This window comes from Strix aluco, chromosome 15 (assembly GCF_031877795.1).
Source record: "Strix aluco isolate bStrAlu1 chromosome 15, bStrAlu1.hap1, whole genome shotgun sequence".
Taxonomy (NCBI): Eukaryota; Metazoa; Chordata; class Aves; order Strigiformes; family Strigidae; genus Strix; species Strix aluco.
The window spans coordinates 13048981-13069968 of NC_133945.1; the positions used below are offsets into that span (position 1 = coordinate 13048981).

At 38.8% G+C, this 20988-nt stretch overlaps 2 protein-coding genes across 4 annotated transcripts; one reads left to right on the forward strand and one right to left on the reverse strand.

Annotated features, from left to right (window-relative positions):
- Positions 1-536: 536 nt before the first annotated feature.
- METTL9 (methyltransferase 9, His-X-His N1(pi)-histidine) lies at positions 537-20799 on the reverse strand. 2 transcript variants are annotated; one of them, XM_074840926.1, is made up of 5 exons: positions 20483-20799; positions 15755-15945; positions 13276-13485; positions 12011-12195; positions 537-1263 (listed from the first exon to the last, which is right to left on the reverse strand). In XM_074840926.1, exons 1-5 carry the CDS (start codon positions 20654-20656, stop codon positions 1061-1063), a joined length of 963 nt encoding a protein of 320 aa, XP_074697027.1. In that variant the 5' UTR covers positions 20657-20799; the 3' UTR covers positions 537-1060. The 2 variants fall into 2 exon arrangements, with proteins under 2 accessions (XP_074697027.1, XP_074697026.1); XM_074840925.1 differs by having other exon boundaries at positions 537-1266.
- Positions 1286-9581, forward strand: IGSF6 (immunoglobulin superfamily member 6). Of its 2 annotated transcripts, XM_074840927.1 has the most exons (6): positions 1286-2129; positions 3775-4128; positions 5031-5143; positions 6270-6326; positions 6975-7058; positions 8193-9581. In XM_074840927.1, the coding sequence occupies exons 1-6, from the start codon at positions 2063-2065 to the stop codon at positions 8229-8231; spliced, it is 714 nt and encodes a 237-aa protein (XP_074697028.1). In that variant the 5' UTR covers positions 1286-2062; the 3' UTR covers positions 8232-9581. The 2 variants fall into 2 exon arrangements, with proteins under 2 accessions (XP_074697028.1, XP_074697029.1); XM_074840928.1 differs by lacking the exon at positions 3775-4128.
- Positions 20800-20988: the final 189 nt, after the last annotated feature.

The following is a 20988-nucleotide window of genomic DNA, read 5'->3' on the forward strand; positions in this document are numbered from 1 at the left end:
ATCCCAACTGCCAGAAATTATCCATTTTAAACAGAGTTTTTAAAACCACGACATGTTAAAATAAATAGCATTTATTGAGTGTTCCTGAAGAAAAGAAAATGTCCCAAACTAGCAAAACCTTCAAAATCAGGTCCCTAGAGCCTGATCCTCAGGCAGTTTGACTCAAAATTTGCAAGAAACTGCCTGCAAGTTTTTTAAGCTGAAAACTTTTGGGAACAACTTGCCTAAAAAGTTTGTTATAAAACCCATCAGTTTAAAGTGCAGTTTTGGCAAGTTCTACCATAACCCCTTTAGCTGGAAAATGGCATATGCAAAAGCAATGAGGATTTATGAGGCTTTGAGAGGAACATGAAGGAAAACCAACCAAAAGTGATACGGTTTTTGTGGACTCTTATCCCTTTAAACAATACTTAAATGCTGTAAATAAACACAAGGTTGTGCTGCTACTGAGAGCTTGATTTTCAACACAAAGAGCAGCTGCTGCAGACAAGCGTGGCTATGGTTACAAAAATGAACACAAAAGTTAATGCAAAAAGTCATCTCAAAAAAAGTTTATTAGCATGATTAAAAACATGTGAAGAATGACAGTAAGAGAGAAAGTAACTTAGCATGGAAGAATATCCATTTCAACAGTTTATATTGAACAAGGCTTGAACTGAATGGATAACTTTATTGCCAGATTTCACTTGATTTCTTTAACAACAGTTCACATTGAATCAGTTTCATCATTATTAGGACTATTGCTTCTGTTTGGATCTGATCCCTGTTGCAGGTAAGTATAAAAAAATATCCCCCATTACTGCTGGATTGCAGAATGTATTGTTGGTTTAAGAGCTGGTAAAAAAAGAAATTCTCAACTGGAGTCTGTTTAAAAAACAACCCTTTTTTCCTAATCACACTACAAGGAAATACATTAGTATTTTGGCCTTTAAATTTCTTACATGGTATTTATTTAGCATGGCAGTCCCCGAATTCCCTCCCTTTAAAGTAACCATAAATCAAACCCCTCTTTCAGAGGCTGCTTCTTGGGTTAGATTCTGGAGATTTACTTCGTACACGCTTACACTGGCTTGAGGACGAAGACAGCATCATCTAGTACATAGTAGTCATTATACATATCACCTTCACATAGGTATGGCAGTCTGGTGAAAGCCTCTATGGCAAAACCAGCTTTACTGAAAACTTCTGGCAGGCTATTCACCTGTTCTTCCCAAGTGTGCCCTTTGATTTCCAAAACTTCTGAGGGCTTTTCCCACTTGCCACCTACTGAGAAAACAAAACAGTTTTGTTTAAATTAGAAAGAAAACTTTATTGTGTGTTATATTTTCTTACAGAAAGCATATGACACAGATTATATTCCATTCCACTACAAACAGGAGGTTGACAAGCCATTTGTAGAGCTGTTGCAAGATCAGTTCAAGTTTTTGCCTATTGTTCAGAAGCAGCTCCTTCTTAAGGTTATCTTTTGTTACATTTTTAACTAGCAGTTCCAAGACTGGCTGAAAAGTAACTTCCACTAGTGAGGCTGGTGTTCAGCAGATTCTTTCTTTGTGCCCACTGTCTGGCCAAAGATGGCTTCAGGTAATTACAGTAAATAGAGCCAGCAAGTTGAAAATTATGATTTGCTGTGAAGCTTCCATCAGCGGACCACCACACTGTAACAGATGGCTACAAAACCTTTGTTCCTCTAGTGGCCACCTACTAGCTGATACAATTAACGGCTGCTTAGGGTCAAATAAAATTAAGAAGCTGAACATCTGTAGCATGTTGGAAAATGTGTTGTCATTTGTTATATCCAATGAAATAATCCGAAGGATTATAGGTACAACTCCCAGAAATTCAAAATTTAAAACTCTTCACTCATTTTCCAAGTAATATAATCCGCAAATAACAAATGTTTTCTAGTTTGGTCTGTACCTTTAACCGGTTTGCTAAATGCAATAGTAAACACCCTTCTTAAACAGGAAGTTCTAAATCTTGTGATTCAGAGCGTTCTGCAACTCCAAAGATTTCCTAAGTTCCTCTTCCTTCAAGCAGAATCGTTTCCAGCGAGATACAAGAAATGGCATCTTTCAACAAATTAAAAAACATGCTTATGCTGGCATTTGACTGGATTCTGTACGGTGCTGGTAAGATTTTTCTTTAAGCTTCTTATATTTTCCCATGTAATAGCAGTTAAACAAGATTGAAAATGTTGTGGTTATGATTTGCGACATAGCTACAAAATAAGATCAGTAAAAAGTTTTACTGAGAATCAAGCTAATTTCTGCTATCTTCATAAAACTTTCAAATTAAACAACTGTCAGTAAATGCTTTTTCTTCTAAAAATCTGAAATGCTCCTGTAATCTACAATTGCTGGGTCAAATCCTACTGCACTTCCCTACAAAGAATGCTCTAGCAGCAGCAGCAGCACGGTTTCAGTGCAGCTGTGCTTGTTTGGGAGAACGGTTTGGGAAGTTCAGCAGACGGTATCTACATGAACTGAAGCCATGGAGTTCTGCTCTGCAAGGCCACCCAGAGCCCTAGAGTAAGGTGGAAAAGAGAAGGGGATCAGCTGCAGAAGCACAAGCTACTGCCTTTCACCACACAGGGTGCAAGTACACCAACAACTTATATTACTACAATTTTCAGATTGCTGTAGCTGCTATGGAATGGCTCTGATGTTGATCTGACACAGAAGTAGAGCTTCATTTTATTCCTGTAGAAGTCACAGACACTGAATCTGCTTGGATTTAGTCCATAAAACACTCAGTGAGAAAAACGATGAAGTGACAATGCTGATTATCCACCATGAACAGGCTTATAAATTGTGTATCAGCAGTAGATTAAGAAACTTCAGTTTATTTTTCTTCTAATTTGTTATATTCTAGGAAGTAGAAAGGGATGATGTTAAACTACTACCTTAATTTTCACTGCAATAATCTCAATTCCATTGTTTAAATAACTAAGCTATTTATTTGAATAAAATTAAATATATTAAACCAGTATTTAAATTATGGATTTCAATAAGGACTTAAAAAGAAAAATCTCTCAGACCAGTCATATTAAGCCTTACATTTCAGTTCCTTAATGAGAATTCTCTTCTCTGAATAACCTTCCTGTTTTCTCTGCACATTTTTAAATGTCAGAAGTCACAAGCAATATTATTATCCTTAGAAACCCAGAGTCAATATATGTGATGAAGTGTCTAGGAACTATTATGAATTCTAATCAATGTTATGAAATTGCTAAATTATAAATGTCTCCCTTTACGACATTTCCACTGCCTGCCATCAGGCTGTTTCACTTGACTCAGATCAGGAACAGTGGAGGAGACACAAACCCTCGCAGAACTACTCCACTGGGCATCTAGAGTTATGTCACACCACACCACCCCCACCCCCCTCTTACCCCCCTCAAATCCCCAAAACACTCAGGACTAATCTGAGGCAGGGAGCTACACAAAGTATTCTTTTGGTCTTCTCCAGGGCCAAAGGACACATTCACATATTTTAGACATATGAATCTTCTCTATACTGTTTCAGAAAAACAGCACGCCAAGCACATTACCACATAAGTAAAACTGTTAAATGAACACATGGGCAAGCTGTAGGAATTAGCTAAAAGAAAAGTCTGCAGGAAACAACCTTAAATATTTCCAGTTCGAAACACAGTTGGTTTTCCTCCTTTACTCCCACTTTTTCTTGAAAGAACCAGAAGTAGCTTATTTTCTTTTCAGATTGTGCCTTGCTTTTTAACTGTCCCTCACATTACCAATTGTTTATTCTCAACAGGTGCTACAGATACCTGCCAAGTCACTGTAACACAACCCAGATTTCAGGAAGCTGACTACTCCACACACACTGTGTTCCTAACATGTGCTTTCTCTGCCTCTGGATGCTCCTCATCCCCACCTCAAGTCCTATGGTTTCGCTTTTTAACTAATAAACATGAGGATTTGTGTACTCCTGGATGCACAGATCAGCAGAAGTACAAAGTACATTTATTATCAGAAAATAACATCTCACTTCAGATCAATGATCTGTCTGTAGATGACAATGCTGTTTATATATGTGGAATAGCATTTTCAGATTCAATTTCACCCCGTTCTAAACAAGTAGGAGATGGAACAGTACTAACGAAAACAGGTCAGTTAATCATTGCTTTTTAATGAAGCATCTTAAAAGAAATAAATTACCTTTCCTAAATATTCTTTTTATTTACACTTTCAAGAATGGCATTTAAGATGGAAATACCAATGAAACTGTTAGGAGTATTATGACTATATTAAAACATTAATAGTAAAACCATGGAGGGATTCTACAAATAAGCATCTTAACCTCATTTGCTAATTACTGTTCTGTCATATGATGTAAATGACTCTAGAATTCTAGAAAAGAAAGAAGTTTTGTACTCGTGTTATCCCTACATCCTCTTACATAAAGACTTCAATTGCTATCAGAAAGGAAGTACCAACAGACAAATGAGAAGTAGAGAAACCGACATGTAGTGGAAATACATGCAACAGAGTACAGGGTCTCAGAACTGGGGATTTGCTGTGCCAGCTTGAGAAAAAAGTTTTAGTTCTGAGCCCCTGTATCATTTGCCTTTAGTTAAGAAAGGTATGAGACTTCCTTAACTACATTTAAGTTTTACATGCCTAAAATAGGGGAAAAAAAACCACAAAGCAACCTAGCTACTTTCCCTATATTCCTTCCTTCCTCTGTCTAATCACATTTCTGAACAAAAGCCTGTAAGCTTTATTCAGATATTCCTTTATGAGAGCAGAAAACTGAATTCTATTCTCCATCTACCCCTAAAGGAAAGGTAGATAATCAAAAATAACAAGTCTCCATTGCCCTTGCAAACATTCAGGGAAACAAAAGAAAGTGATCTCACGAAGGATTTAGACTGAAAATGAACCAATAAATATTGATGGGTGTAAGGCTTTTTAATTCCTCAGAGGAAGAGGGCTGAAATGCAGAATCTTAAGCAAAATTATGTGAATCAGAAGAACTGTCCTTTATTCTAACACTCACTTTTAATAAAGGAGCAGAGAAGCAGCACAGCAATGGAAAACTCGTCTTCATCTTCATGATCATCGCCTCATCCTTACTGTTTCTATACAGCACTACTGTACTCACATTCTTTGTAGTCTACAAGGTAGGCTTGAAGTGATTTTTCTGATTTTGTTCATTTTCGTAAATCTAAGCAGTTTTAACATCTCCATAAGACATTCCTAGATTACATAACTTTTATGATTAAGTTTTAAAGAGGTGGTTGGTTGAAGTTCATATGCTGCACACATCTGCAAACTCTTGTGTGCCACATACCTGTACTCTCAATAGCAACCACATTTTCTTTTTTCAGTAAAGTGTCTAGAAGAAAAGGTATTCTGAAGTTAAAATTATCCTGAGAGTATTAATCAGCAAGTTGGAGATTATCTATCAAGGCACATTCAAAGAGCAAAACTAGAAATCACCATCATAAATCATCAACTCACTGGATTAGTCTCCAGTAAAAGTAAAATAATTTAGATTTAACCTCAAAGTATTTGTGAGCTGCAGTAAAGTTACTGCAGACTGACTTTACCTGTGTAATGAAATAATATTCATACATTATACATACACAGAAGAGAGACCGTGGTAAAATTTTAAAATATCAGACACTTGGAAGAAGTTTTATGATTATATACTAACAGATTAGAATGCACCCAGTTAAAAATTACATAACTACTGGATTATTTTTTTAAGTCTAGGACAAAATTTGTGTTCAGTTAAAAACAAACACCCAAAGCTGCAACTGGAATCTTTACACAGTAATGAGACTTTGACATGCAAGTGAGAACCTAAGTGGTGTGATATGGTAAAAAGGTTCTTTGCTGTAGTGATCACTGTCTAAGCTTAAAGACAGGACAGTCTTTTTGATTTTTGTTTTTCTTTAAACTAGGTGAAGTAGTATAGTGGGGAAAATTAAAGCAATCACCTCACAGATACCAGTTTTTCCCCTGAGGAAGGTTTGATTATTTTTGAAAATTGGGTAGTGCTTCAGGCTGGTCCCACTGTACTCAAAGCAAAAATGCTTGCAGTATCTACTACCAGAAGCTGAAAAAGGCCTTACATGCTTGAAAACTTCTCTGATTTTTCCAATGGTATAATCTGATCTAATGAAAGACTTATCTACAAACTGTTTGATGCCGTAATAGGGCAGTGCTTTTAACTATTCTGCTACCTTAGCAGTTGGCTTCTCATCTTATGTTTTCATCGTTTTTTATTATCCCTTCCTCCAGTTAAAACCAGAGCTGCTAAAGAAAAGTGGGAATGAAGACCAAAGAACAGAGAACTGTGTACGTTAACACTTTGTCTGCTTTGTCTGTGAATCAGAGGGGTTTTTTTCCTGTCTTAAGAATATTTGTCATCAATTTTGTGATTGATTATTCAGTTAAAGAGACGTTCAGAGCTATTAAGGCTTCACTTCAGATTTGTACAAAACTAATTAATGATTTTACATTTAGCTAATTGTAACAAATTAGTTAAAATTAATTTATTTTTAATGAATTGCATACAGGATAAAGTCAATCTATGTAAAGGCCATCTCTAATACACAGCTTCCTTTACATTTTAAGTAAATTTTGTTTGAATTTCTGAAAATAACAGGTTTTGCTATTAATTTTTTGTTTAAACGGTGCATTCAGGTAAGCCCTAATGTATTTAAAACAAACCTATTAAGAACCTCTATCACCATGTATCCTTGCATAAAAATCAGAAACCATACATTTGAATATCCATTAAAGATATATATATGTTAAGAGATGTAATATTAATGTAATTTAAAACCATTCTGCCTGCCAAACCGTATGTTCTTGAAGTGTTATTTAGTAACATTCCCAAAGACATATAAAGGGAAAAAAATCAGAATTATAAAAGGTAGAAAAAGATGTTTCCCCCAACTTCAAATGTAGCACTAACCTAAAATATTTTTAAATAATTTGCAGAAAATCAGTAGTGGACGAAAAATTTTTCAAGCAATTGCCCAAGAACTGCAAAAGCAGAAGTACGCTGAACACTGGCGACAGCCTGTGAGTATCCATCTACCAGTACTGGTATTTATGGGGCAAAAGAGGAACTGGGAGTTTTTAAGAGTATGCTGTTTCTATTTCCAGAGGAAATAGACTTTTTTTTTTTTTAAAGTTGATAAAGGGCTAAAAAAAGTATTCTGCACAACAGTCAAAGACATTATAAAGCATTCTAAATGACCATACACATAACAATTTTTAAATATATATATATATGAGATAGTATATACCTTATACAATGTATGTATGTACATTTAAAAATGAAGCTTCCATAAATCTGTATTTTGCCAAGAAGAGGTCTCTGCAAGTGGCTCTGGACTGTTTGGTTAAACACATAGAGCTATTAAGAGTTCATTTTTGAAAAATATTTCTATTGTAGTTTCTTTTGCTCCCTTAGCCCAGGGTAACTAGCTGACAGAAACGTAACAAAACTTATAAAAGCTCTACATCATTCTTACAGGTATTTCCCCCTCCTTCAACTTACAGAGCCCAAACTAAGTATTCAACATAATTGGGTAAAGCCACACAACTTATTTCGTCATTCCAAATTTATGCCAGTAAGTCTTATATGACCATATGACAGTAATTTTGCATATGCCATGTAAGATATAAAAAATAACTTCAGAAGTCACAGGTATCTGCACGCAAAGAAAATGGCTTCAAAAATGTTGTTTCTCTTGAGAAACGGTGTAAATTCTTTCCTATTCTGAGCATGGACCACACCACTTCAGAGATGCAAGAAGAAACCAAAAGACACTTCTGCTCTATTCATTTTTACTTCATGTATTTCCATACAGCCCCAATTGCTTTCCTGTGTAATTACCCCTTTAAAGACTTCAAGTCCCTGCTGACATGACCTGGTCCTTGGTTTGAGCGTCAGATATGAACACAGTAAAAACAATGGGTATGTTTTACTGCCTCTGTGCTCCCTGGAGATTAGGAAAAGCCTAGAGGAAAAGAAATAGGTTTTGAATCCCGTAGATGCCACATGGATAACAGCAACTGGATAAATGGGGAGACAGGAGTTTACAGAAACAGTAAAGGGATGGAGCTTGCATCCATAAAGGAAATTCTGCCTTTTTTTTAAAAAAAAAAAGTTCACATCAGTAATGAAATACTTATACATTCTTCCCCTAGGATGATTTGGAAGATGACACTGTTTATCAGAACAGATGAGCATGTGCAGCAGTTCAGATTTGTTCAATATTTCTCATGCAAGCAAAGGGACAGATGAAGTTAAGCTTCTTCACAGACTTCCTTTGCTTTAAAAAGAGGGGAGAAAACCCTGCAGGGCAGTGTTCTTCAAGAGTATTTTCTAAACAGATCACCAAAACCAAGCACATTGTACATTACATCTATGTCACGTATTACCTCCATTTTCTATTCTGCAAGAATAAGATCGTGGGAAAAGACTTCATCTTTCATAAGATAATGCTAACGCTTTATAGACGTTTCCTTTATCAGTCTAGATTTAATTCTATGTCTTTTTTCTTTTTCCGTAAATTTACATGTATTCCTTTTACATGAATTGAGCATTGTGAAAGATGTATCATAATTGACAGCAACAGAAAATGATCTTGTTTCATTGGTGAAATGCTGGGTTTAGTCATGTTAATGTGATAGCTATCAATGTAACAGATGTACAGATCAACAGCTACTGTCTTAACCAGAGCAAACCCTATGTATTCTGTAGACAGGCAAGCAGAAAAAAGAAGACAATATAAATGCATGTATTATTATGCTAAAGCTCATTTGGGATGGGAGCTCCTTCCTAGCCTATTTAGGAAAGGAAAGTAGTGGTCATAGTGAGAATGTTGCTCCTGCAATATTAAAATTCACTTGCTAGACAGACAACCCCCATTTTCCAGTCCTACCATCCAAAGTCAGGATTACATGGAGCACCAAGTTTTGTCTTCACATGCCTGTTCAACATGGATACAAGCATGAACAAAAAAGCATATTATCTACACAAGGTAGTATACTTTTTTTAAAAAAGTAACTTTTTTTTAAGCATTTACTACCTACCCAATCTACAAAATCAGCACTTTTACAAGAGATCTGTTAGTATCAGACATTCTCCCTACTAAAGAATAGCTGTATCTTTTATCATCATTTAAATAAAGCAAAGCTTTGTTTAACAAATGAAACAGCATTTCTCACTTCAGTGAGATGAGAACAGACAACTGGGACAAAGCAAGGGTCCATCTAGCACAGTACTGTGATTCCAGCTCAATTACTATCAAGTATTTCAGGAAGATGGAAAACACACCTTTGTCTTCTTATTCCTGTCAATCACAACGGCATTATTGTGTTCAACAAGAAAATTTCACAATCCCAGGCTGCTGGTGTTTACTACTTCTGAAGCATGGCGTCTCTATCATTTTTATTTTAGAGGAACTTAAACCAGTCTGGTTATATATTATCTAATAATGGCTTTATATAAATATGATGTCTATATTGGGAAACACAAAGGATTTTTATATGACCCTATGGGATACCTATTAAAAATATAAAGTTATAATAATACATGTTCTTATGTGACTAGTCTAATACCTTTATGATTTATCCCGCTTACTTACCAAATTTAGACATGTGCAGTAAGTGCATTACTTGTTGTTCTGTATGTTGAAAATAAAACTCTGAAAAGCCCCAGAAAGAGTTTGTGATTAAGCTACTTTGGACTCTAGATGTCACTATAATTCCAGAAACAGTCAGCACAGAAATATATTTTACCTCCTCCTCCACCTTGCTTTGTTCTCTTAAAGCATGTTTTGTGTTATTCACATAGACAGTTTCCACAATTACCCTCCCATTACATTACATGAAATAATCCAAATATCTCATATTGATTAAAATAATTTCTTCATTTCTAGCAACTGATTTATACACTGATCAAACACCTCACCTGCCTCATCTCTTCTCCATTCGTTCCCCCCCTCTAAAATTCAAGCTTCTCTAGGTGGGTGCAAACTGTTTTTAATTAGCTGCTACAAGAAGTTACTCGAGCCATGAAATACTCTCCTCTGAATGTTCCAAGTATATTTTTTTTGTTAAATATAAAGCATATGTACATATCTAACGCTTTTTAAAATGTATCATCTTGTAGAGAACAGCTGAACGAAAATACTGAAATTCTAACGTAATTTGTACATCATGAAGACAGTCTATTTCTTTAGACTACAGTTAAACAGATCTTAAGTGGGAAAGCTTCAGTGGAATGACAGTAATTTTTATGTGTGCTAACTTCCATTGTCTAAAGAAGTTTATATGGGCCCATATCCATGACAGTGATAAATAGACAAACTGAATATGTTTTTAAGTTTCAGAACATATTAAGGAAACAAAACTGCCTTAAGCAAAGTGACTAATCTGCTACAAATCCCCACCACAAACAAAAGTATGACTTTGGTTTACAAAATATCTTACAACAGATTTCAATTTTCAACAAGTAGGAATGACCAAATTCAACAATCACAGAACAGGTTTCCAGTCCCTTGGGATTTATAAATTTAACACTCTACTCTCCTCCCAGTATACTCTAGGAGATTAATGAAGAATATAAGTGGACTTAGCGTACTTTCTTCCTCAATTATCTACCTCCTGTTGAGTCAGGAAGTTGCATGTGGTCTGTCATGTGGTTACCCAACAACATACAGAAAAGTAGATGCTGGGTGCAACAGCGATTGCAAAACATAATGGCACTGGTTTTGAAGATATACAAACAAAAAAACCACCCAAATAACTTCTTCCATTTCTAATATGCCAATAAAAGACCAGAAAGACAGTGCTGTTATTCAGAGTTTTAAAGCATTTTTAAAAGAGGAAGCCATATTGTTCCACGTTATAAGAACAGTAAGTTGTAACCAAATATGCTTGAAATACTGTACAGATGCATAAGTCAACTCCCCTATCTCATTTAAGACACACGACTTTTCAGAATAGTTAAAAAATTATATGCTCAAATACTGTATTTTAAGCAGTTCTTCATCTGATGGCATTATTTTTTATACTTAAAACCTTTTTCCCCCCCTCCTCCCGTCAAAATACCACTGGCACATAGAGGAAAACAGATTCAGTGCGATGCATTCGGAATTGTCAGAATGTTAAGGTTATTAGTTCTGTATTTTCTGGGCATACAGGCCTTTCCACAGACAAGTCTTAATACTCAAGGAGAGCAAGTGTCCAACAACGACTTTCAGCCACCAGCCTTCTGGAATTCAAACCATCTTTAGGGTGCCTCAACCTGAATCCACAGTCATAGGCACCTAAAAAAAGTTTCTAATCTCCTTTGAAGTTTAGTCATATGGAGATATTAACATGAAAATCTCCCATGTATTTCTTTAAAATGCAACCAGGGGAAATAATGGAGTTTTGGCACTGAATTTTACCTTTTTATTCTAATTACTAATACAACATAAATAGTGGTTGATACTTTGTATTAGTAGGGGTCTATATTTCACTTTGAGAACTCATGTTGGAAAGTGAACATTATCTCCCCATGAATTTTTAGGTGCGGTTCATCTGGAACACTTGAAACAGTTTGACCTAAACTGCTCTATTCACCATTAGACAGTTCTGATGGTTTTGCTCAGCTGGTCGCCAGAGACAACTGGGGTTACCTATATGACAGCAGCAGAGGGCCCTAATCAGAGATCAGTTTTTCCATGTTGCTCCAACACAGCTCAAATGTGGCACCCTGCAGAACAGGATATGGGACTTTAATATTTGAGCTTTTTGTTGGTGCCAACAACATATGTTGGGAAATTAAGAAAACAGCTTACATCATGTGGCCTATTTCCCTATGATTTCATACTTCTGAACATGTACCATACGAGTTATTTGTAAAAAAAACAAACACAAGAATGCTAATTGTTTATTAAACATTTCATTTGGGATACTATAACCTACAAACATTTTCTTTACCTGCCTAAATAACTATTAATCTGTGTACTTACCATTTTCCACATACGGGTGAAATGGCAGAACTAATGCTAGAATGACTCTGCCTCTAGTTGGCTCCAGTACACTTCTAATATCTTTTAATACAGTCAGTGGTTGATCACAGCGATCCAGCAAATTCAAACAGCTGATAACATCATACTGAAATCCTGTGTTTTGCCATTCATTTATACCAAGCACCCTAAAAAAGGAAAGAGAAAGAGATACAGTCTGTTAAACAAACATAAGCTGCGTTCAGAGAGAACCACTGAACACAAAAATTCCCTATGGATGTGTTGATAGTGCAGGTAAGGTCAGCCATCTAGGCAATGAGAAGAGACAGGCATGATCCTTCTGGTCTTTTGGAAAAGAAAACTAGATCAACAATGGGCATGGATATATATCCAGCCATACGAACCTTTATATTGCTTTAGAACCACCAGGCAATAAAGGAGACAAAAAACAAAGCCCCAGGTATTAAAAAAATGTGTTGTCCTAGAAGATGCTTCTCAAGGAACAACAAAACTGAAATATGATTAATGGCTTTCTGCATTCTATCCACTCTGATTTACCAGCGTGCAAACCCATTTGCAAAGTAGCTGTTATGTTCCCACTCAAGGACAGGTGAAGAAGAGAAATCCACAGTTCCTTCATTCCTTGGGTTGAAGTTTAGGGTTATAGGGCCTGAAATACTAACCATTACTCAACAAGACTGGATCTACTGCCTGCAAGAACCTCCAGGAGCTGCGTTGAGTGCATGAACAAAGTTCTGAAAGTGCTAAGGTTTTTGTTACTAGACGTGATTCAATCTTAACAGCAGGAGCTAAGCACAGCAAGAATAAAAGAATCTTTATACAGTTGTGTATACTGTGGTATTAGATAGACACAGATTATTGAGGTATCCCTATTACCAGGATTCAGTTTGCTTTCTCTGCAGTGCCTGTGTCTTCCTCTTGCAATTCTGGACTGTTCAATTAGACTGTTCATCTGAACTTCATCTTCCTGACTCCCTTGATTAAAGCAATTTATGCAAGCTATGAAAAAGAGACTTGGTTGTTGCCCATTTTGTCTTAACGGTAACAGGGAACATCCACATAACAAAAGCATTGGTAAGAAGGAACATCAGATGTGTTTGTTTTCCTGCTTTTGCACAGGTTAACCTTTTCTATAACAAACAGTAGAAGAATTGACTGAAAATACTGAATATTCATTAAATATTACAAATAGATTACTTTGCTGTAACATCTGATATAAAGGATGTCGGAAGCATTCAGTACAATACCTGTATTTCTTCTTCTGAAGCTGCCATATCATAGTTTCAGACAACTCAGTGGCATAGATTTCTTCGAAGTGAGGACTCATGACTTTAGTGACTTCTCCATCCCCAGCCCCTAAATCAAGAAGTCTGTGGGATTTCCACTCTGGATTTATTTTAAGCAGTCTTTGAAATTGTTCTGGGGAAAACACAAACATTGAGCCCCTTCCCAGCAGCCTGAAATGTAAAAACAAGAAATGACAAATTTTGTACACACTTTAACAGAGAGGGCAATGAAGTAATTTAGAATGTGCTTTGGCAGCAACCAGTCACATATAATAGTAGACAAGGTCACTGCTCAAATAAATTTTAAATCCAGTTCAACTTGCCTTGCACTCGTCAGAGATCAAACACATAGCCACATGCAGTTACAGTGGTTAAGACTTCAGGAGGAATTTGATTAGGTAAGGGAGAGCTCACGGGGTGCAGCTCAAGAAAATGATCACATTAAAAAAAAAAAAAAAGAGGGGGGAGAGGAAGAGAGGGAAAGATAAAGGCTGAACCTTATTTGTCACATTTGCAGATTTGAATCTCTGCCACCTACAAAAAAAAAAAAAAAAAAAAGATGAAATAGCAGAGGAAATAAAATGGCTGCAGACACAGAGCATGCACAATGAATGAGGAATAGGATGTGGAACTAGGAGGGAAGCCAGGGAACAAGTTTAAAGAAAGGATGGGGGTAACACTGATGGAGTGGCAAAAGAGATTTAATCGTATGTTACAGTGGCTTTTGCTGCTATCTGCAGATCCTGCATTCAACATGAAGAGCTGTGGAATAGAAAATAGGCAACTCATTAAGGAATTGGGTAGAGATGACAGTCGGATTCCTTATGGATCAAGTCAATGACATACCCGCCCGTAACTGTTTGAAGACTACATAGTGACAGATATCAGCTGTCATAGCAGAATTCAGATGAAAGAGTTAGGAGAACAAGTAGAGGAAAAAGAACTGGTCAGTAATAGACTGAAGGTAGATAAATACAGTTCTTCAAACTAATGTTGGATAGCAGGTTAAACTTAAAGACAATGAGCAGAAGTCTTTTATGTTCAAGGGGAAAAAAAGGTAAACAAAAAGAATCAAAGAACAGAAAGATGTGAAAAGGAGGTGGCCTAGGAAAGACTGACTGTACTAAAAGACAAAACCAAAAAGGATAGAGTATACAAAATCATATAGGAGAAACTAAAGCAGGATATTAAATGTATAAAAATAAACAGAATACAGTCAATTTAAGTAGAGCCCCCTTGCAGCACACTTGTGTCAGTCCACACTGTATAATTGGCTCATAGCTATTATTCCTAACAGCACTATGAGGTGTTATTCAAAGCACTGAAGAGCCTTTGAAAAAAAAAATGGAAGAGAAAGGAAGAAGAGGAGACCAAAGGAACCTTTATATAAAGCTACAAGTAACTAAGAACACCACAGGGAAGCTCATAAATTCATCTGGTTAGAAAATAAGGAAAAAGATTATTTTTCCAGCCTTAGTAGACAGCTACTATCCTCGTATCAGACTGTGCAGATGTATGTAGTAGGTGCAGAGGTGGGGATGGTGGAGAAATCAGGTAAATGTAACAAAATGCATTCTTCATAAGGTCAAAACTGATAAGCTGTTAAACATACAACTAAATGGGGTGACATGAGCAAAAAAAGGCACTGACTTCTTTTGAAAAAATTGTAAAGCACTGACGAATGACTAAAGTCCCCTGAGCAGACACAGAAGAGACTGATGCAGTAAGACTAGAAGAATATTGTTTTATAAACTTCTCTTTTCCTGCCTTCCTGATGCTTCATCAGTCAAATGTGCTACATCAGAAGTTACCTGTTCAAGTACAGCTTAAACACAAAATGAGGTGGAATTAAATTTTACAGAACAAGAGACAGGACAGAATTCTGTTCCACATCAGTGTTACCAGACACAACACTCAGACAACTTCTGCACTGCTTAGAACGCTGCCTAGGTTTGCAGTGGGTGCGCACACACTCTCTAGGAGAAAGAGTTTTAGAGACAATACAGAAGTGACTGGATATAGCCACCTTCAGCAAGGACAAGTACAACACTAACTGATACAGATATGGCAGTAGGTTAAGGGCAAGGGGGCAGGGGGAAGGAAGCAGAGGGAAGAAGGATATGTTGTCTAACACAAAGAGAACAATCTCTTATTCAGATGGAAATTAATACAAGTAATGGTTATAAAATACAATTAGAGTCCTCCAACCCTCTCTTATTAATTGCAATTACCCCTTCTGTCCCCCCCATACTGGAAATGGTGTTCTTCAATTAAGAGGGCTGGGCATGAAGAGCACAGTATGGCATTTCAGATCTGTTAGACTGGCAAAGGGAAAACCACAAATTCAAGAAAAGCTGACAGATCAGGGGGTAGGGCTGAACACTTGAAAACTCTAAATCCAAACTGTATTTAGTTTACCTAAGATTGACTTTTCACTTACCCATTGATAGATGTTCTAGACATAAAGAGGCTAAAAATTGAGGACACAAAAGAGTGATAGAGCTGGATAAACAGCCAGCCTGATTTCTCAATGCTGTTGTTTAAGAAGATCTGTGTTCCTTGGTCAAGGTAACTCTGGACAAAAATAGGCTGAAGGGATTCAGACAACTGTTCTGTGTTGCAGACATACCACTAGAGAAAGAGATAAAGGATCATTAAAAAGTTCAGCAATATAAAACCAGAAGTAGTTAAAACAAATTGAATACATGGAAGGGTAGTATCCATTTCCATAAATATAAAAATTTAGTTTTTCCTACAGACTTTTCAACAAGCTTCAGGATTAATTTAACTTAGATTTGAACTGTAATCAAGTGAGGACCAATTACTTGCTAAGAAACAATGCTTTTAATTTTTGTCTTAATCATTACCCTGTACTTTGAAGAAATCGACAATGTAAATTCCCTAGAAAGCAAGCAGAGGTCCTCTACGGAACAGCACCAGGCTGATAAAATAGTATGGAGTGGGACAACATTGTTTTCTATCTTCCAATTCACTCTCAATTTTTCCCCAGGCATCCTCTGAAAAGAAACCAGCAATATTTTTCCAGGAAAGGAAAATAAAGAATCCAATCAATACTTTAGACCGCAGCTTGTCTGTCTTACAGCATTGCTGGACTATGTGTCTTCACTCAGCAGTACCAACAAGCAGGTCCACAAGTCTTTGGAAACAATTAGGCCTATATGAAGCCACCTCCCAGCATCTCTGCTGAACAAAGGAATAGGTTCCCACATCTAGGAAGTGATCAGCAGCAGCTGAAAGGCAGTTCTATACTTTTATATCAGCAAAATCTAAAGCCCAAGCTAAAACGGGCCAATGATTCCTTTCGCCTTGTGTTACTCAGTAACCACTCCTATACAAACTAAACTAACTCTGATATGCAAGCTATTGTTAATTGTGAAGAAAAAGAATGCTACTTTTTGATATCAAATCTAGCTGGAAAAGTAAAAAACTATACAATATCCTAATATTTTACTATCCATGTGTAAGGCATATCTAAACTTAATGCCTGCTTTACATTATTTTAAATGCAAAAAACTTGTTCAAAACAAGGTAAACCTATAGAAATTCTGAAATTTTAGGACCCTCATGGTCACCTTCTGCACCTCCAGCAAATGCCTCTAATGCTGTACCATTCTGGAATGTCAGCACTGGTAATAAAATTCAAAAGGTTGCTCATTGCTAGGTTACAATGCCAAGCTAAAAACCCCCTCCACACAATATGCATAAATTACAAAAAAAGTTTTCAATGTAATTAAGAATGTCACTATTATTTTTCACTCTCCTACGCTTATGCAGAGTTATTGTCAGCCCTTCTCATGGGATGTCTAATGGCATTGTGTCTGTTTTCTCATATCAAGAATTATTCCCTACAGCTAACACGCTTTTATCTCCCCCTTAGATCTTGCAATAATGCTCCTTAATCTGGCTGCGTGTGTTTATTGTGCAGATAGGGATTTATAAGTATCTTAAAGAGAAATGGAGAGTTTTAACAGAATCATGTAAAAAAGCATGTAGAGGGACAGCAAACGGTCAGCTGGGGTAACTCCCCAACAATTTAACACCTAAGATTGTGTCTATAGCCATACTATGCAAAAGGTATGCTTGTAACCTGATCCCTTCACATTTGTTGTACCTTGTTGGGAGAGGAACAGTCACTTAACACATTTGTACACAGTGTTCAGCACAATGGGACTTTCAGTCACTACTGTAATACAATAACGGGACAGGATTCTTATCCCAGTGTCCTGCCGCTTCACAGTAATCCCAGCAAGCAGAGGGGAGTAGACAGCTGCACCAAGACCATTATGCCAGATTCATAAACAGGGGCTCCATCAAACACTGACCCAAGTAGCAAGGGATATCGACACCATTCACCTGAGGAGCAAACATATGCCTGCCTAGGTTTTATTTGAAAACTACTTGCATAACAGGTACATTTTTGTCAGAATCAGGCTCTCAACTGTGTTTTCAAACACAGTTGTAGGTAGCACAAGTAAGTGACCCTTTCCTCTAAAAACCAGATTTTGAGCAAGTACATACCACATGATGGAGCCTGGCACAGGGATCCCCAAGACTGCTGATTTACCAGTTTAGGTCTTTTCTCACTGCAGCGCGGTGCTAGTTAAATGAATCAGCACAATCCAGTGATTCCCAAAAGGAATTCTCAGTGAGTCGTCAAAAACCACTAAAGCAACAGCCTGTGTACTCTGTACATCCATCTTCAGAAGCCAATTTCAAGTGCCTGGCAGAAGTGAACAATCCCAAGGAGCTGAGGAGCAGGCTGGGATACATGTCAGGTTCATTCAGGAGGCTGCTGCCTAGCTACACTGGACAGGTTTGGAGTGGCTCAGATATCTGCCTTTTTCAATGCGTGGCCATTTTCAATCCAGCAGAAAATTTATCCAACTATCAAAGCCTTGGGAAATAGGCTTTGTTCCATAAGCAATATGACCACATATATGCTGTACCTGAGCTCATACACCTTGGATCTGCACTGAACCGTCACCTGTAGTGCCAGGATCTGACCATAGAAACCAACAGTCCTACAGTTCTTGTCATTGAGACTTCTAAATATTGATATATGTTGACATCACCATTGGCAGAATGATGATGGTGACAACTGCGAGAAGCTTGTTCCCAGAAATTAGGCATTGTTCACAGACCTCGTCCAATTTCTTCTTCATGATTAATCTCACCAATAAGGTTGCTGGCAACTATGTATAGAACACTAGTGAATAACAGAAATGATAGCAAACTAGAAGAAGAAAAAAAAGCAGCACAGGATAAAACCAATACAAATTTCAAATGACAAAACTGGTGAAAAACAGCTTAATTCTGAAACTACTTCCTCAGAACAGAAACTGCTTTTGTTATCCTCTATGTACAATATCTGAAGAGCCCTTTTCAGGCCACTAGTTTCATGACAGAAAGCATATGAATCTCTTATAGCATAGCAGTAGAAAAACTACAGCACAAAAATCTGAAAATGTATGTTAAGACCTTTGTTATAATAAAAATTATAATTATTGACAACTCTTGACTAATATTAGTGAAAGGAAGAAAACGTTCTTTTAGCTAACTTATGTAAAACTAATGAAGCCAGTAAAACTGCAGAGAGTGAAAGTACCTGGGGCCTCAACATGCAATCCTTACTTATGAGTAACCCCACAAACTCAGTAATCACAAATCTTACTAAATTTAATCAATACTTTAGGTTTAAAATCTAGATCCCATAAATTAGAAACGGAGAGTATCCACTGCAGACCATCTACCTGTGAATGGCAATCATCTCCATAACACATTTCCTTGGTTGACTCGTCCTTCTAGTATGGTTTTTAGCAACACAGGAGACTTGCCAATTTTCTTTGTTTGCTAGAAGGAAGTTTTTTCTGTAAATCTAAATTCTACTTCTCCTTGTACTTATGTACTGAATGATCCAAACAGCAGACTGTATTATAAAACCCCAGTGATACACTCACTCACTCAGTAGCAAGATTCTGTATGTCAGTGCCCACCCAGAGCACTAAAAAATGCCCTGGTAATGGATCAGCTTGAAGAATTACGGTGTATAATTATTTTCTTTCTTTGTACAGCAGTCCTCAAGTACTTATGAGTCTTCTTCATTAGCTCAGCTCTGTATATTCTACTTAAAGTCAGTATTTTCCTTCAGCACTAAGCGTTTGTATTAACCTTCTAAACTCCTGTCAGATTTTCAGTAGCATTTTGGTAAAACGTAGCGCAGATCTGAACATATTCCAAATGCAGTCATATCACATTGCAAGGGTATAGTCCCTAACTTCTTCACGAAGTACTGATCCACGTGCCTATACTGCCCAAATATAGCACTAACCTTTTATTGCAGTCATATCACATCGCAAACTCACTTCTAGCTTGCCATCTACTACTGTTCCAAGGCCTCTGTGAGCCTCACATTTTTCCAGTTGCTCACTTTTAGAATTTTCCTCTAGATACAGCAGCGTTAATTAAAAACCTCTCTGTGATTACAAACCCGCGCCATTCAACACCACCTGCAAACTTCATCCGAGTGTACTCACGGAGTTCACCAGGAAAAAAACGCAAAAGGAAGGTTTACATCTCTCAGGAGCAGCTCTGCCACCCCAACCCGACGCATTATCAGTCTCGGGACATCGCGTGGGCTCCCGATCCCGCCGCTAATCGCCGGACTCGCTCCGACGACCCTCCCGCGGCGAACAGCCAAGCCCATAGCACGCTTCGCCGGCATCCAGCCCCGACCACCCTCCCCCTGCGGCTCCGCAGCCCCGGTACCTCACCTCACCTCCCCAGCAGGGTCCCGGACGTATTTCACGCGGAGGGCACACGTCAACTTTCTCACCAGGAGGACCGAGCCGTTCCCTCTCTCTTTGTCTGGCGCTGCCCGGCCCGGTGCCCTCCTCAGCCCGCACCAGGGTCCCCCGCTCCTTCCCCCCCTGCCCCCGCGGTGGCCGGTACCTCAGGGCGCCCCGGCAGACGAGGCCCCCCCCGCGCCCGCTGCCCCCGGCGGAGCTCCCTGGGGACGGCGGGGGGTGAGGAGGCCCCTGTGCCTGCCGGCGCCGGGGAGCCCCCCCGGCCAGCCCGGCCCCGCCGGGCACGGGGAGGGAAGGCGGGGTGGGGTGGGGGAGGGGAGGGGCGGCTGTCTCTGGGGCTGTACCTGGTGGTTCTCCCTGGCGCCCGGGGCTGGCTGGCTGTGGCTGCCCATCATATTCACGTAGAGGGACCTGGATAAAGGGCTCCTCAGGTACCTGGCAGGGCCAGACCACATCCTCCTCCTCAGCACCCACAGGAACAGGGTGTAGCAGCCCAGCCAGCCCAGCCACAGTCTCATCGGGGGAAGGGGCGCGGAGTCACCCCCTCCCGCTGCCGCCACCTCCCCTCTCCATGGCAGCGGCGGCGCCGGCAGCACGCAACTCGCCCAGCTCGGCTCGGCTCCCCTCCGGGGCCCGCACACACGCTCGGGGCGGAACGCGCGGCGCCGCGGCAGCGGGGGCCGGCCGGACGGCTTCGCTGCGACACGCCGGGGCCTCCCGCTCCCTCCCTTTCTCTCGCCAATCGCAGGGCGGGCGGGGCCGTGGCGCGGCACGGGCCGCCCCGCGGGGCGCTGCTTTCAAACCGGAGCGGGGCGGGCTGGCGGCGGCGGCTCGTCCGTACCCCTCCTTC